The sequence below is a fragment of the Alosa pseudoharengus genome, unplaced genomic scaffold, assembly GCF_046254945.1.
Source record: "Alosa pseudoharengus isolate Yale_2024_CS ecotype anadromous, Long Island Sound unplaced genomic scaffold, YU_APseudo_1.1 YU_APseudo_1.1_scf_11, whole genome shotgun sequence".
In the NCBI taxonomy this organism is placed as follows: Eukaryota; Metazoa; Chordata; class Actinopteri; order Clupeiformes; family Clupeidae; genus Alosa; species Alosa pseudoharengus.
The window spans coordinates 5101226-5117851 of record NW_027468576.1 but is presented as its reverse complement, the minus strand read 5'-3'; the positions used below and the strand labels follow the sequence as shown (position 1 = coordinate 5117851).

Genomic DNA, 16626 nt, shown 5'->3' with positions numbered 1-16626 from the left:
CAGGGTCCTAATGATGCACTAGGCTTCAGTATAGCAGGAGGGAAAGGCAGTCCTTTGGGGGATATTCCTATCTTTGTGGCAATGATCCAAGCCAATGGTGTGGCAGCTAAGACACACCGGCTCAAGGTAGGCCAACAGCATAGAACATGCAACATTCATACTCTGTGTAAGGCTTGCGAACTTCAAATGTACTCCACCCGAAAGTTCTCTTTCAAGCACTGGTTCGGTATCTCATTATGGGACACCCCCTCGCGGTTTCCCCAAAAGCCATATTTCATTACGCCAGCCACCATTAGCTGGACGACTGACATATGCGTCACTGCTTCAGTCTAAAATCTTTTCTCGCCCCCAGAGGCTTGCTCTCTCGTGTACAGGTGCTGTGGCTCGGATGGTTAACACTGTCACAGAGCGAGGTAATGACTCAGTCCCTTCCATAACGCGTCCTTAACGCCACGTAATCTTCGAAGAGATGGTTTGGACTTGGCTAAGCTGTCTCCAAACAGTAGCCTTTTCCTCATCTAGTCTGTTGCCAAACAGTAGCCCGTTAGTCTATCACCAAACAGTAGCAACCGCTATTCTTTCCTTACAGTAGCGAAGAAGTGCAGTACATGTGCCCTGCCACCCTGCTCAGAAGTCTGAGATATGACCCCCTCCAAAGCTTACAATTTCCAGTCTTCCATGGCTGAGAAAAGCTACAAGACAGTGGCGTCGGCTCTACCACCGCCACTTCTCGTCCACCCCCAACCAACCTGCTGCGTGGGACGAAGTTTGTGTGGTCATGGACCTCTGCTTACGCCTACACAGGTGTGCGGTGCAAACTCCTGGACAAGCTATGGTCCTCATGGTCTACCAGGAGAGAGCTCGCTGACTCAACCTCTCCAGCCTCTCCCACAAGGAGAAGACCCAGCTGCTAGATGTGCCAGTGGACCCCAAAGGCCTCTTTTGGACCAGCCGTAGCCACCATGCAGAAGCGGTATGAGGAAAAGTAACGCGACGGCAAGGCACTGCAGCTGTATCTTCCCAGGAAGGCACATGCCCCCACTCCCAAAGCATCCAGGCAGACGTTCATTGGGGCAGCGGTGCGCCCGTCGCACTACTGCATACCGAGACGTCTAGCCCCATCCCAGACCACCACTCAGAGCCAGGGCAAGAACGCCGAGCTCAAGGGTGCCTGGGCTAAGAAATTTAGATATTTTACATCATCCCATTGATCAAATGGTAGAGGCTCTCAATCATGAATTAGGCGCTATGCTTGATAGAGTGGCACCCTTAAAGACTAAAAAAAGGCCCTGTAGCAAACTGACACCTTGGATGAACGAAAATATCCATGATCTAAAAAGATCATGTAGAAAAGCTGAGAGAACATGGAGAAAAACTAAGTTACAGGTTCACCGTGCCATTCTAAAAGAAAAAATAGCAAATTATAATAGAGCTATTCGGAATGAGAGAAGGAACCACTTCTCTAAGGTAATTGCTGAAAACAGTGGAAACTCTAGGGTGTTGTTCTCTACCATTGATAGGCTATTGCATCAAACACCTTTTGATACACTCAGTCAGGCATCCTCTCTAAGATGCGAAGAATTTGCAGACTTCTTCGAAAACAAAGTAATTTCTATAAGGGAGGCTATTGGTAATACAAGTAATATGTTTGATAGTACACCCAAAAACAGCCCCCCAAAATTAAGGTCCTTTAGCACTATTACTCAATCTGAGCTTGGTAAAATTATAACTCAAACCGGCTCCTCAACATGTGTTTTAGATCCAATCCCTACTAGATTCCTCAAAAAACTATATGATAGCTTAGCTCCCTTTATTCTCAAGGTAATAAATACCTCATTAGAAACAGGTATATTTCCAACTGCTTTTAAAACCGCTGTTGTGAAACCTTTACTTAAAAAGTCAAATCTTGACCATACCAATCTGAGCAACTACAGGCCTATATCAAATCTACCGTTCCTGAGCAAAGTACTTGAAAAAGTTGTTTGTAATCAGTTAAATACCTTCCTCAACGAAAACAGTATCCTTGAAAAATTCCAATCAGGTTTTAGATCAAATCACAGCACAGAAACGGCTCTAGTAAAAATAGTCAATGATCTCAGACTGGCTACTGACTCAAACAAAGTCTCAATCCTTATTCTTCTGGATTTGAGTGCGGCATTTGACACCATTGATCATAGCATCCTAATTCACCGCCTTGCGAAGTGGGTGGGTCTCTCTGATAATGCTCTAAACTGGTTTCAAACCTACATTACTGGCAGAGATTTTTATATCAGTCTAGGAGATCATGTATCTGAAAAACATGACTTGCCTTTTGGTGTGGCCCAGGGGAGCTGCCTTGGTCCCCTGCTATTTTCCCTATATATGCTTCCATTGGGAAATGTCATAAGTCAGCATAATGTAAACTTCCATAGCTACGCAGATGATACCCAATTGTATATTTCTGTGGAGCCAACTAACCCAGATGGCCTTTGCTCCCTCACTGCATGCCTAACCTCCATTAATCAGTGGATGAGCAAAAATTTTCTGAAACTAAATGATGACAAAACAGAGGTACTTTTGGTGGGACCAAAACTAAAGCGAGATATTGTTCTTAGTAATCTGGGGAACTTGGCACACCAGGTCAAACCAAAAGTAACAAGCCTCGGTGTCATCTTAGATGCAGAGTTAAGTTTTAAGCCCCATATCAGTAAAGTTACTCAAACAGCCTATTTCCACTTGAGAAACATTGCCAAAGTGCGGCCCTTTTTAACTCAACAAGATGCAGAAAAACTAATTCACGCCTTTATCACTAGCAGGTTAGACTACTGCAATGCACTTTTCACTGGTCTTCCCAAAAAACATCTAAAGAAATTGGCACTCATACAGAACTCTGCGGCTAGACTTTTAACTAAGACTAAGAAGAGAGAACACATCACCCCTGTGTTGGCTGAACTGCACTGGCTCCCTATTTCCTATAGAATTGATTTTAAGGTTATGTTAATTACTTACAAAGCTCTGAATGGCACAGCACCTTCATATATCTCTGAGCTTTTAATATCTTATCAACCACAAAGGAAACTTAGATCATCCAATTCTAATCTTTTAATCGTACCCAAAGTGCTCCACAAACAAAGTGGAGAAGCTGCTTTTATCCATTATGCCCCCAAACTATGGAACACCCTGCCTCTGTACATCAAGCAGGCGAGTTCAGTAAATATTTTTAAAAAAGATCTGAAAACATACCTGTACAGGAAAGCTTTTAGTTAACTCGTCTTATCCTGTAGACTACTTTTTCAGATTATTCTACATCTGCTGCTATTGGAGGGCGCAGCCAGCCAGAAGCAGATGGGCTCCCCCTATTAAGTCAGGTTCTGCTCAAGGTTTCTTCCTGGAATATGGGAGTTTTTCCTTGCCACAGTTGCCATATGGCGTGCTTGTGGGGGGTAAGAGGGTTAAGGCTGCCAGTCTTATGACATGTCATTTTCTATATTTTTGATATGTTGCTGAGTGGATCGATCATAAACGGCCCCAGCAATGAAGAAATGTGATTGATAATGACTGACTGACTATTATTTTGTTACATGCTTCAAATGTAAAGCACTTTGAGCTGCATTCTGTGTATGAAAGGTGCTATACAAATAAAGCTTATTATTATTATTATTATTATTATTATTATAAGAAGCCCTTCATCCCTAACGTGACGCAGGGAGGTCAGCAAAACCCCTCGTCCGCCCAGGGAGCAAGGAAGAAGTAGGCACTCGTTGTTTGACACGGCATGTTCCCTGCCCCCAAGAGGCATGCAGAGATGGAGCACCTAATGTTACTGGGTTTCAGAATAAATTGGGAGAAAAGCATTCTGTGCCCATGCCAGAACACCACCTTTATAGGGCTGTCTCTAAACTCTGCCATTCAGAGCACGCTTGTCAGTGGAATGTGTTACAGCGTTTTGCGCATGCCTTGCACTGATCCGCAGGGGAGCCACTGTGAAATTCAGGGTCTGTCTCAGGCATCCTGGCATCAGCCTTGGTGGTCATCCCAAGAGATTGAAACCCTTGTGTCACGGCCATCGCCACGTCACAATCTCAGCAGCCTGCTGTGAGACCCTGCGGACCTGGAAACAGCCACTCTTCCTCACAGAGAGAACCCCAATGGGAAATTTCGAGTTTAATGTCAACATGTCGAGATTAAAGGTGCGATTTGTAGGATTGTTAACGAACGTTCTGTAGGCCAAAATCAAAACACTGGTGAACGTTCTCAAGACTACCAGACGCGAGCCTCTTCTGGGTTGCCAGATGTAATGAAGACTTAGCTAACGTTAGTTGACCTGCAGCTGCTTTAACGTTTCTCCAACCATGACCCATGATTACGGAAACAGTGAAAACAAAAAATACCTCTCTAACCAACGTAACATATTTAGCTGAAGTTAGCGATGCAGATGAAGTTTAGCATAGGCTACCTGTTGTGGAGAAATATGGCCAGCTCTGCGTCAGACTTGATATTCTTAGTTTGACGAAGACGTCACCATCTCAGGAAGCTCCTCCGATGTCCACTTAATTTGTTTCTTGTTTTAATTTTGGAAATTTGCCTGCCTCTTGTAGGCGTTCATGACTACAACTGACAGCTGTTGACAGTTGGCCTTTGCTAATTTGGCAACCCAAATAGGAGGACGCGCTAGCCCATTATTAATACGCTTCAAAACATAAACGAAAATTCCAAGAGATTCTGCCCCGTAACTGAAAAAAAAAGTTAGATTAATGTTGTCAAATAAGCCATTACTTCAATTCATCGTGTTTCCTCACTCTCTGACAACATATGGTGATCATTTTTGGAATGGTTACAGTTTATTTTCCATTATTTCCTACATACTGGACCTTTAAAGTTGACATGATATTTCAACTTTATTCTCAAAATTTCGAGTTAAATGTCGACATGTCGATTTTAATCTAGTCATGTCAAAGATATTTTTTTTTCTTCATGTGTGTCCCTAATACTCCGTCGTATTAGGTACAGACAGCAAAAGATGGTAGTAAACAGAAATCATGTGGCAATTTGATATATGATTTTGCAGTAGTGACAATTTAAGTTATTTAATGATATCTGGGAGGGAAAGAGTTCACCTGAAGATACCCTGAAGCTGATTTAATTTTTACTTTACTTTACTTTAATTTTTGTTTAACGTTACTCTGCATACTCTGTTTGCAATCATCTGTGCCATGAGAACTTTAACCTTAGCTTACTGAGCTTTCTTCAGTCATAACAATAAATTATTAACCTGTATTAACATTAACATTTAATGATAAATTGGCTACATATAAGATAGCTGTATTTGATATGCTAACAGCTAATGCACTTGTTTTTAAAGAACTGTCATCAACTTAAGGTTGAACATGCTGGCAAGCAATGGACATAATTGAGTTCTATGCCGTGCTGCTGTAACCTGTGTTGTGTTGAACCGGGCGGCTCAGCCTTGCACTCGGCCAGTGTTACGGATCTTAATGAGATGCATGCTAACTGGGAATAAACCATTAGCACATCATCACGAGCAGGCATTTTACCTTATTTAGCCTAGGCTACTGCAGATGTGACTCTGATTCGACAAATAGTCAATCTGTGCAATAAAGAAGTCTGCATGAACATAGTCTTGACGTGTCCATAATAAAATGACAAAATCTAACCTTATTTATCAACCTTATTAGTTGAAGAATACTGAACCAGTTGCTCCACAGATCAGAGAGTGCAGCCTGATAAGCCGCTCATGCTAACTTGGAGAGGTGGAGAGATATAGCCTAGCTTCGGTAGGCCTATAGCCTACTTATCAGGGATGTAGTGGCTAAACACAAAGTATGTATGCGTTGGGTTTTTGTGGGTTAGTTGAGAGAGGTTGATATCAGAAACTATGCGTTGTGTCTTGTTGTGTCATGGCATGGTACTGTACTGTAAGTGTTTGATTGCATGTTTGTTAGCACATCAGTCTTTCTATCTTGTATGTCACTGGTGCGCGAGTTCGAATATAGGGATATCAGGGGTATTTCTTTGTGTAACCTGCGTTGTGTTGAACCTGCGCGATTCAGCCCTGCACACGCCCGGACTCGAACCCGCGAACAGCAGCACCTTTGGATCGGGAGGCGAGCGCGCTAACAATTGAGCCAATAGCCCAGGCTACTGGCTCGCATGCCAGCAGCACTCTTGAGGCGTCGGTGAGTGAGGTTTACCAACGTTCCACAAGCACAGCTAAGCTAGCTGGCATCCGTTACATTTGCAAAGGCTTTTGACAGTCAAAAAAAGGTTTAATTAGGCCTATGCCGTTTTTTTTGTCATGGACACGAATAAAGGGAAAATTGTTGTACTAACCCATATTTCTTCATTACATAGAAGTAGGTTCACTTGGCAAAGTTAGTGTGGTAAATGTTACCATTTCTCGAATCGGAGTCACATCTGCAGTAAATAAGGAAAAACTACCTACTCGTGATGACGTGCTAATTGTTTATCCCCAGTTAACATGCATACCATTAAGATTCGTAACACCGGACTCGAACCAGCTGGTCTCGAACACCCGGACCAGCTGGCTACCTTTACACTGTGGTAAATTCTATGCTGTGCTGGCAAGCATGATTGAGTTCTATGCAGTGAATGACAGTTTTTGGAATTAATCTCCATAACCCCAAAAATGACAGGGAAAATGCCACCACTGTTTTTCTGTGGAAGTGTCACAATTTTTTCTCTACTGCTCTTATATAAAAGTTCAAGTAACAAGATTGATAATTAAGATTTCAGTAGGCCTACAATGCCATACAACTCAACAGCACCACAAACTGCAGCTTTGAAAATGAGCGCACAGTACCAACCAAAATAAACATTATGCTAAATATTACAACATTCATGATGAAAAGATGTATTGCTGGATAATGTATTACACAGCATTAGTTTTGGCTAAGTTTTCCTAACTGGGTATTGAGTTTATGTACAGTAGATAGTGATGTATAAGTCCTGACTGCTACCACTCTTTCTAGGTGGGTGACCGTATTGTATCCATAAACTCACAGACTCTGGATGGACTTTCTCATGCAGAGGTGGTCAACATGCTGAAGAATGCCTATGGAGATATCATCTTACAGGTGCATACACATACTTACAGTGCACACCTAAACATCAACGCAAGTTAATGAGTGTGAGAGCGAGACTGAACTTCCAATGTTGCCTCCCCGATGGCTGAATGGAGCCTCTGCTGATGAAAGCCGTAAGGTTGTCTCTGAAAGGCCTAGATCTCTGGGCAGCAACTCTGGGCAGCAGGCTCCAGCACCTAACTTCTATGTTTTTTTCCCTCTTGAAGTAGTTTGAGGAAGATAGGTGTTTAAGCCTTCTTCCTTGAGATTATGCTGAGAAATATTTAACTCTGTAGACAGTATGGAAACCAGGTAAATACAATCAATGTGGGCTGAGCTCAACATTGAGCCAACATTGAACTTGTCAGCTAGGGGCTTCTCTCAGTGAATGCCAGACATGGGGGACTCGAGTCACATGACTTTACTCGAGTCACATTTTTTAGGACTTGAGACTTGCTTGATCAACATGTATAAAAAACCTGACTTGACTTTGACTTGCTATTCATGACTTGAGACTTGACTTAGACTTGAGACAAATGACTTGAAATGACTTGACTTTTTATTTTTTCATAGATATTAAGGAGTTAACTTTACGATTTTAGAAAATCTGCTTAGGTGCTGTTGCATGCGTCACGCGAGCGAACCTGTCATTATTACCAAGTGACGCGACAGACCAACAGCAAGTGCCAGGTCAAATGAGACAGACTGAGGTAGGCTAACTTCCAAATATGGAAGGCTCTATGCTCTACAAAACACATATGATTTATCTGACAACTCAAAGGAGAAATGAACAGCAGTCTACAAGTACGCAAATTAGCATCGTAACCACCTCCACGTCGATTTTCATCCGTCAGAAGTTAGTCGTGTTAGAAACCTAATGTCAAATTTAAGGCACGTTAAGTTAGGAGTTGGCTCTGAATCTATTATGCTTTTTAGTTAACATGATATTAGGTTTTGTGTGAAATGGCAAAGTGAAACATTTTCTTGTCTAAGTTTAATCTTGATATGCTAGCAAAATGTTGCCAATATAACCTAAAGTAAGCGCCTCTCTTTCTCCCTCCCCCTTAAACACGTCCCTGTTCCATACATTACAGCCTAGTAGTAACAACAGTCAGTAGGCCTAGCTAACTGCCAGCAATCAGCATAGAAAAGTACCTTACTTCACATGTTAGGCTTATGTAGCCTATAATATGATACAGCATTGACGGTCCTAAACCCTACTAAAACCCATTGCGCAGTCGCACTTGTCAAAGTTTGGCAGTGACGTCGGCGGCAGCGTTTGATTCATTGATTAATTCACTTTTTCAACATTATTGGGTCCCTGGAGATGACTGGTATAACTTGAACTGTTTGAATATATTTTCATGATTTGATGTAGCTTACCTAATATTTGAGGCACATTGAAACAATAATAGGTCTTCTTGAATAATAGATCTACTTGAAATACATTTATTTTTATTCGTATACATTTCATCTTATTCTAAAAACCGTTCAGATGTATGTGGCTTGAATGAATGCAATATCTATTTGTTTGTTGCAAAAAAAAACTCCAGCAGTTCATAACTTGCCTACTGTAGCTTATTTTAAAATGAAAACGTGGGAAAATCATCATGAATTTGTATGATTTGGCTATGACTTGACTTGACTTGCTTGACCCAAGCTATGACTTGACTTGGCTTGCTTGACCCAAGCTATGACTTGACTTGACTTGCTTGATCGTCACAAAAAATGACTTGGACTTGCTTGAGACTTGAAGGTTAAGACTTGAGACTTGCTTGTGACTTGCACATGTGTGACTTACTCCCACCTCTGGAAGCCCTTATTACAGTGCATGAAAAACTGTACTGTTCTTCCTAGGCTTCTTCTTCTTCTTCTTCTTCTAACGCATTTAATGCAGCTTCAACCGTTTAAAGTAGAAACTTCATTCAAACTATGTTACGTAGGTCTTACTTAGGACATGGTTGCTTTGTATGTTTTATCTTTGTAACTTTTATACTTTTTAAACTATTAATTAAAAACTATTCAAAATGTCCCCATAGACTTAACATTGGGCTGATGACATCACAATAGAGCCGTTAAGCAATTAGAATCCTATGCCAGGTGGCCAGGCCACCTGCAGCAACTGCCAGTCTCAGGCTTTAAGCATACAAACTGGCTCTCTTAAGACTACACATCCAGTTCAAGTGCTTCCTCTGCCAAAAACTGTTTCAAAATAAAAGTCCTCACTACAATAATTCACTGATAAACAATTTAACCCTTCAAACTACTGAACTTTTTAACTGTTCAGCCATTGTAACTGTCACTTGTCATCAACTATGACTCCTACCCACTGTAGCTAGTTAGCATGTTAGCATAGTTAACATTTTTAACAAAACTGCTAGAAAACATTAGCTAAGTTAGCTAAGTAGCATGGTTAGCATAGTTAACATTGTTAACATTGTTAACATTTTTAGCAAAACTGCTAGAAAACATTAGCTAAGTTAGCTAAGTAACATGGTTAGCATAGTTAACATTGTTAGCATTATTAGCAAAACTACTAGAAAACATTAGCTAAGTTAGCTATGTAACATGTTTAGCATAGCTAACATTGTTAGCGTAGTTAACATTGTTAGCATAACTGCTAGCAAACATTAGAGCCATTCCAACTTTCAGTTATCGTCAAATATCTACGCACTACGCAGCCATTAAACTATTTGAATATCAACATTCATTAAACTTTCAGTCTGTCAACAACTTTTAAACTATTTACATTCAACTTTTAAACGGTCTACTTTTAAACTATCATTAAGCTATCTATCTATTAAACTAGCTGTCTATCAACAACTTTTAAACTATCTACATTCAACTTTTAAACGGTCTACTTTTAAACTATCAACTTTTATTAAGCTATGCAACCACCATGTCTATCCTAGCATCACCTCTGTATTATCTATTTTAACTATACATGATATTTTACATCACAACTTTTGCATTTTCATGCACTAGTAATTCCTTGGAATTGCATTTCTAGTTTCAATCCGCAACTCCGCTGCAACCGTATCATTACTCACGACATGCCCTGTCTGCAAATTCTCTAAGCAAACAGTACACAAATTAATTGACACCACCGTCAGTAGCACTTCAGTCACTCCTGTGCCAGCGAGCGGCCAACACTCTACAAGCATTGTGGCTCAGCCACAGCCAGACACAATCACTTGTCAGTATTCTACTTTAGCGACATATTGTTGGCCTGCATTGATGACCATCACCTGAGCACTGCAAATATGAAGGGGTCTCATGTTCAAATCCTAGTGCCTCCAGTAACAGCCACCTCTGGCAGCTCACCATCAAGTGCTCATCAGTCCATGTGGGGATGTGTAACGCCTCCGATAATGCACCCCTGACAGCACTCGATTGCATCACCCCCGCCATGGCCAGACACTAGTGCTGTCATTGTCCTGCTTGTGCTACATGGTCAGCTTCCTTCCAATGCTAACCGCCCTTACAAAAATGTAATGTTTGCGGCAGATTTGCAGCAAATTTGTGGGTGATTTGTGGGAAACAAATGAGTTCACTAGAAAATATCGCCAGAAGTTTGCCAGTGTTGGCCGCTAGAGGCAAACTTCCAGCAAAGTTCTGGCAACAATGAGAAGTTTGCCACTAGTGGCAAATGTGTTCGCCAGTGATTTGCCATCACACTTAGCCAATAATGGCAAACTTCCAGTGAACTTCTGGTGACAAACCTAATTTGCAAAATGACATTGCTGCAAATTTGCTGCAACATTACCAAAAGTTAACCGCAACTGTTTGCCAGAAACCTAATTTGCATGTGAAAATATGACCTTGCCGCAAATTTGCGGCAACTTCGCCAGAAACCTGAAATTTCTGTAAGGGCGTGCATGCAACGCCCCCATTGAGTCTGTCAGAGTGAACACTTGTCCATCGGCGCCAGTGAACTCAACTGAAAGAGAACATAAGGTTATGAATATAACCTCAGTTTTATGAAGGAGAACAAGTGATGTTAACCTTTTCATGCCTCATTGCACTGGTACGAAAGATCACTGCAGAATTATTAGTGAGGACCACTTTCTCGCTGTGTGCCCTTATATAGACACGGGCCCTGGAAAACACCCAAACAAACACAAAAGGGTGGTTTGAGATTGGTACAGATTGATGACGTCATCCAAGAATGATGTCCCATTGGTTAACGTCTTAGGTCATGTTTTTATGACATACTGTACATTGCAGAAGAGTCTACTGGTTCCATGTCTGCACAGTTTGATTGACGACTGTCATATCCTCTTTTACTGGTTACTGCCTTTACTTCTCTATTTTCAGCCATTTAATGAAAGCCACCCTTTTAAAGAAGTTTGGCTGAATGTTTTTGTTAAGTGTTGAATTTGTACGAGCCAAGTTATAAAATAAGTAAAATCTCATTATCATGCCAATTTCTCTTGGTTGTTTGATATTACCGATAACATAGCAGAGCACAAGAGATTTAAAAGATCAGAGAATGCTTCAATTCCCAGAGAAAACTCTGCGTGGCAAGCTCTGTAAGGCATGTAAGGATTTTTTTGCAGGCATGGTGGTCTTTTTCAAGTAATGCAAAAAATCCTCCTAAAAAGATTCTGTTTCCAGCCTCAAATCAAATCATACCTTCGATATATAGTACATGCATTAGATAGACATTTTGATAACCAGCTGAAAAGACACATGGGTCATGTGCAGACATCAGTCCCTGTGTCTTCACAGAGCAATCGTCCCTCATCTACAAACTGCAACTAAAATGCACATGTGCAGTGCAGTTTGTAGTTGCACTAGACAAAATTATGTGAAAAGTAAACACCCAGTTGCTCTATTTCATAATGTTGTCTGTGTGTCTCTGTGCATTAATTATGTGTTTTGCAGGTGATAGCAGACACCAACATCAGTGCCATTGCCAGTCAGGTGGAGAGCATGTCCACCAGCGTCAGCAGCACTGCCAACCTTGAGGCCCCAAGCAGTGAGCCTGAGTGAGTTTACACATACTTCTCAGTACTGCAATACTGCATGTACATTTGGCCCAATGTAACAGTAACACAAGCATGCTGAAACTCACAAACAAACATGCTCAGCAGTGTATAGGATATGTGTTTAAAAATATTTGTTTTCCAGTTTTCCAGTGGCTTTAAAAATAATTTTCTTCTGTCATTCAATTGTACTATACAATATAATAACCTCTGTCTTTACTGGAAAAAGGATGTAAAATAGAGTCATAGTGGTATGACCATGGAAATTATACAGAAAATGCGAGTTCCCTCCAGTATTATAAAATTCACTGGATTTTTCAGGACGTTGTTTTCTTATCACCTCATTTCACTTCTGACTTTTTCCTCAAACAATCATGATCTTCGTATATGTGTTTGTTGGCAGAACTCCAAAGCCAAAAAATGTCACATTGGAGAGGGGTGCTGAAGGCCTGGGCTTCAGTATTGTTGGAGGCTTTGGTAGCCCTCATGGTGACCTACCTATCTACGTCAAAACTGTATTCAGCAAGGTAACAACTCTGGGAGAGGGACTTGAAGAAACTGTCTAACCCCTTAACCTTCAAGACATTATGATGATTTATTGATGGCTTCATGAAAACATACACTTTAACAGCTGTCACTTTAAAAAAGAGTGAGTTTAAATGGTGAGATATGTAATTCTGCCTCACCAGTGAATGATACGCCTATAACCATTCACAAATAGTTGTAACTGCACCTATAAAGAGTTATGTTGTAGCCCTTACACCCTACAATGCTTTATAAAGCTTTTTTACCTCATCATTGCATTATCAAGAGGTCAAAGAAGCTTAATAATGCTCAATGTTTAATTCAAACAAAAGATTTCAGAAAACTTGCAATACTATTTACAAATAATATTTGTATTTATGTGAGTAAACAACTTGGGCAACTTTTATGGTGATATCTATTAGAATTTTACCCTATTCACTTGTAGTGATCGCTTTTTGATCAAAAGTGTTTTTGCGCTCTGTAAATCTCTTTTCCATGGCAAGGCCCCCAAATACGACTAGGTTCTCGAAAAGGCCCCCCTTTTGCAATATGTCTTATTAAACCCATTGACAATACTACGGCAAATGGAAAAATAAATTAAGCTAATCTTTTAAGCTAATCTGTTTAGCCACAAGCACTTCACAATAGAGCATACAGTGTGTGAAAATTGGATTCAGGGCTATTTCTGCTTGATGAAAGCTGTCACTCCGCTGTTATTCCCAGTCATAGGCCATAGTCCCGAGGCCCCGTCTGAACACACTCCCACAAACAATGATGTACTCGTCCAAAACTTGAAAATATCTCTCCCTTTGGTTCTACTTTCAAAAAGGTTTCACTGTAGTTTCCTTTCTAAAATATTTAGCGAACTCCATCCCCATCAACAAACTCACAATGGCCAATCTTTGAAATTAAACGGTCTAGGTTTTATTAGGAAGACATGAATTCTGGGTGGATTTGGACAAGCCTCTGACTCGTGATGTGAGTGATATTGGAGCGAAATTGGAGCGGAAAAGAGCGGCTGTTCCGGCCTATAAATTACAAAGCGATCCGCGCTCCAACAAAATTCCATCCGCTATAACATAGTGGTATATTATTTTCTACATTCCAGTTTATGGTTGTGACATTTTTTCTCTCACCTGTAGGGGGCCACAGCAGTGGATGGTCGTCTGAAGCGTGGTGATCAGATCCTCTCTGTTAGTGGTGAATCCCTGGAAGGGGTGACTCATGAGCAAGCAGTGGCAATCCTGAAGAAGCAGAGAGGGGTAGTTACCCTATCTGTCTTGTCCTGACCTCTTCAACAACTCAACTCATCCCCAGTCAAACCAGGACATACAGTGCCTATAAAAAATATTCACCCCCCTGGATATTTTCCCTTTTATTGCTTTAATAAATTCAATCAATAAAGTCAATTTGTACTTTTTTAAAATAATTTACAAAAAACTCTCTTTAATGTCAAAGTTAAAGCAGACTTCTACAAAGTAATCTTAATTAATTACCTGCCCAGGCTAAACTGACAGTTTACATGATGATAAAGGTGTTTGAATACCAGACAATTAGAAAGATTATCATGGAAAATAATGTTCAGATATGCCACGACCAGAGCTAGTGAGTGGTGCGAATATCCCACTCCTCGCTCAGGTGGCTGTTCACTCGGCCGCTCCTCCGCTCAAATTTGTGTCAGTTCGCTCCGTTCAATTTCGCAAATTCAATCAATAAAGTCAATTTGTACTTTTTTACAATAATTTACAAAAAACAAAGCAGACTTCTACAAAGTAATCTTAATTATTTGCAAATGTATAATGTAGAATAAGTGGTTCCATAAATATTGAAACATGGTGGTGGCACCACCAGGGGGGTGCTTCTCGATAACATGCCCTGGAAAGCTTGAAAAGGTAAAGGGTAAAATAAATTAAGCAAAATATATGGAAATCCTGGAAGACAACCTGATTCAGTCTGCAAGAGAACTACGACTTGGGAGATGATTTACTTTCCAGCAAGACAATGACCTAAAGCAGACAGTGAAAACTACACAGAAATGGTTTAAAAAGAACAATGTAAATTTTTTTGTGTGCCCAAGACCTCAATCCAATAGAGAATTTGTGGCTGGACTGGGCTGCCTGCGCCTAATCCCTGTGCAACCTGACCAAACGAGCAGTGGAAAAAGAAAAGAAAAAGAAAATGGAGTAAAATTGCAGTATCCACATGCGCAAGCCTAATTGTGACGTATCCACGCAGACTACATGCTTTAATTGCAGCCAAAGGTATATCTACTGACTTGCAGGGGGTGACTATTTATGCAATCTCTTATTTTTTACATATTTTTAATTAACATTACTTTGTAGAAATCCACTTTCTCTTTGACATTAAAGAGTTTTTTGTAAATTATTGAAAAAAAAGGCCAAATTAAATTTCAATTTATGAAAGCAATAAAATGGGAAATATACAAAGGGGGTGAATACTTTGTATACTTCTGAATACAAAAGGGGGTGAATACTTTTGAATTAACTTCAAAATGGATTTGGGATGCTTTTGGTTTAAACCTATCCAGCACCTGCCCAAACTTGAGCCCTTTAATGTATGTGATCTTGACCACGTGTACATCTTGTGAAGAGCAGCTTCACCCCATGGTGGACTGTGCAAGAAGAGAACAATTTGTTCAGATACAAAAAATCAGTAGTGTGCCCTGCTGTTGCCATGAATGAAGATATTACAATAACTAATGAAGATATTACAATAACAGCCCCAACTATGCATATGATTAGCACGCTCCAACCACAAACAAGAGCGAAAGTGCCATCAAGGCAGCTATCCTGGATGATGTGACATAGCCACATACACTCAACCAGTTTAAGTGTGTTTTGTACTGCTACCCTGATTTCATGACTTAAATCAGCTGTGCATAAATCACCCAGATGTGTCCTGCATACAAACTCCCTGCTTTGAATATAATACATAGCTTATCAGTAAGGGATTACTGATAGAAAAAATTATATTGATTGTTTTGTTTTGGAAATAAGCACCACGATACAGTACAAAGCAAAATATTGACTCTCTCATGCAATATGTTTTTTTATGATTGAGCATGTGTCTTTCAAATTTTCATACATATCCACAATGCTGATGTCCTGAATCATACAGTATGTCCTGAAAGATTTTGAATTTTAGTGTCAGAATATGTATTTGTAATCATCATATTTGACCAGCTACATATGTTTGTGCTTTCCATCATTTTTATAACTATAATGTATAGAAGTCCATAGGACCCATCATGGACCATTAATTATCTCTGCCAAGGAGGTTGTTGTCTGTCTGTCTGTCAATAAGTGGGATTATGCAAAAAATACTAGCCTAGTGTTCACCTTCTTTATCACCCTACTTTCACTATCATTGCAAGATACAGCATCTGACAATTGTAGAGGTCTGTGCACTCTGAGTGCTCCTCTAGTTTATTGCCATGGTCGTGGTAGTTGTTTCATGTTTCTTTCTTTGGAAGACATCCTAAATGCTTACAGTTTTTTCTGATGGCTTAAGCACATTTTTGTAACTATTGGCTATTTTTGCAAAACTCTACACACAAATAAGAAAACATTTCACCAAATCAGCAAAACATTGTACTTTTCTTGCAAAAGCTAATAAACCTTGCTTAACTCTTCAAACCTTCGTAAAAATTGTATTTTCGTATCAAACAGTTAACATAAGCCATCACACTGAGAGAAAAAAATCAGTCTACATTGTGTCGTCTCTCTCGGTCAGGCCACAAAATTTTGTCTACATCACATGCAATGTCCTCTAGTCCAAGGCACCGGGGAAAATATCTTCTGGAATGCCGTATCCAGGCCTGACATGATGCCTAGTCAATATCCCCACATGCCTACTCCATTGCCTGTAAAAGGGCTATGCGTTGATGGGGATGACAGTCATAGACCTTCCAGCGGCAGGCAGAGAAGAACTCTTCAATTGGATTCAAGAATGGAGAGTATGGGGGGTGGTTGAGTACAGTGAAGAGTGCGTGATCTGTAAACCAGTTGCGG

The 16626-nt window shown here is 40.4% G+C and overlaps 1 protein-coding gene across 2 annotated transcripts in view; it reads left to right on the top strand.

Moving 5' to 3' along the window:
- The window catches only part of LOC143116604 (multiple PDZ domain protein-like), a 66489-nt gene extending 50238 nt beyond the window's left edge, over window positions 1-16251 (top strand). For both annotated transcript variants that reach the window (XM_076277799.1, XM_076277798.1), the window contains 5 exons: window positions 4-126; window positions 6990-7094; window positions 11970-12073; window positions 12474-12597; window positions 13738-16251. In XM_076277799.1, the coding sequence (XP_076133914.1) occupies window positions 4-126; window positions 6990-7094; window positions 11970-12073; window positions 12474-12597; window positions 13738-13884 (603 nt within the window). In that variant the 3' untranslated portion in view covers window positions 13885-16251. The remainder of the gene's footprint in view (window positions 1-3; window positions 127-6989; window positions 7095-11969; window positions 12074-12473; window positions 12598-13737) is intronic.
- The last annotated feature ends 375 nt before the right edge of the window (window positions 16252-16626 follow it).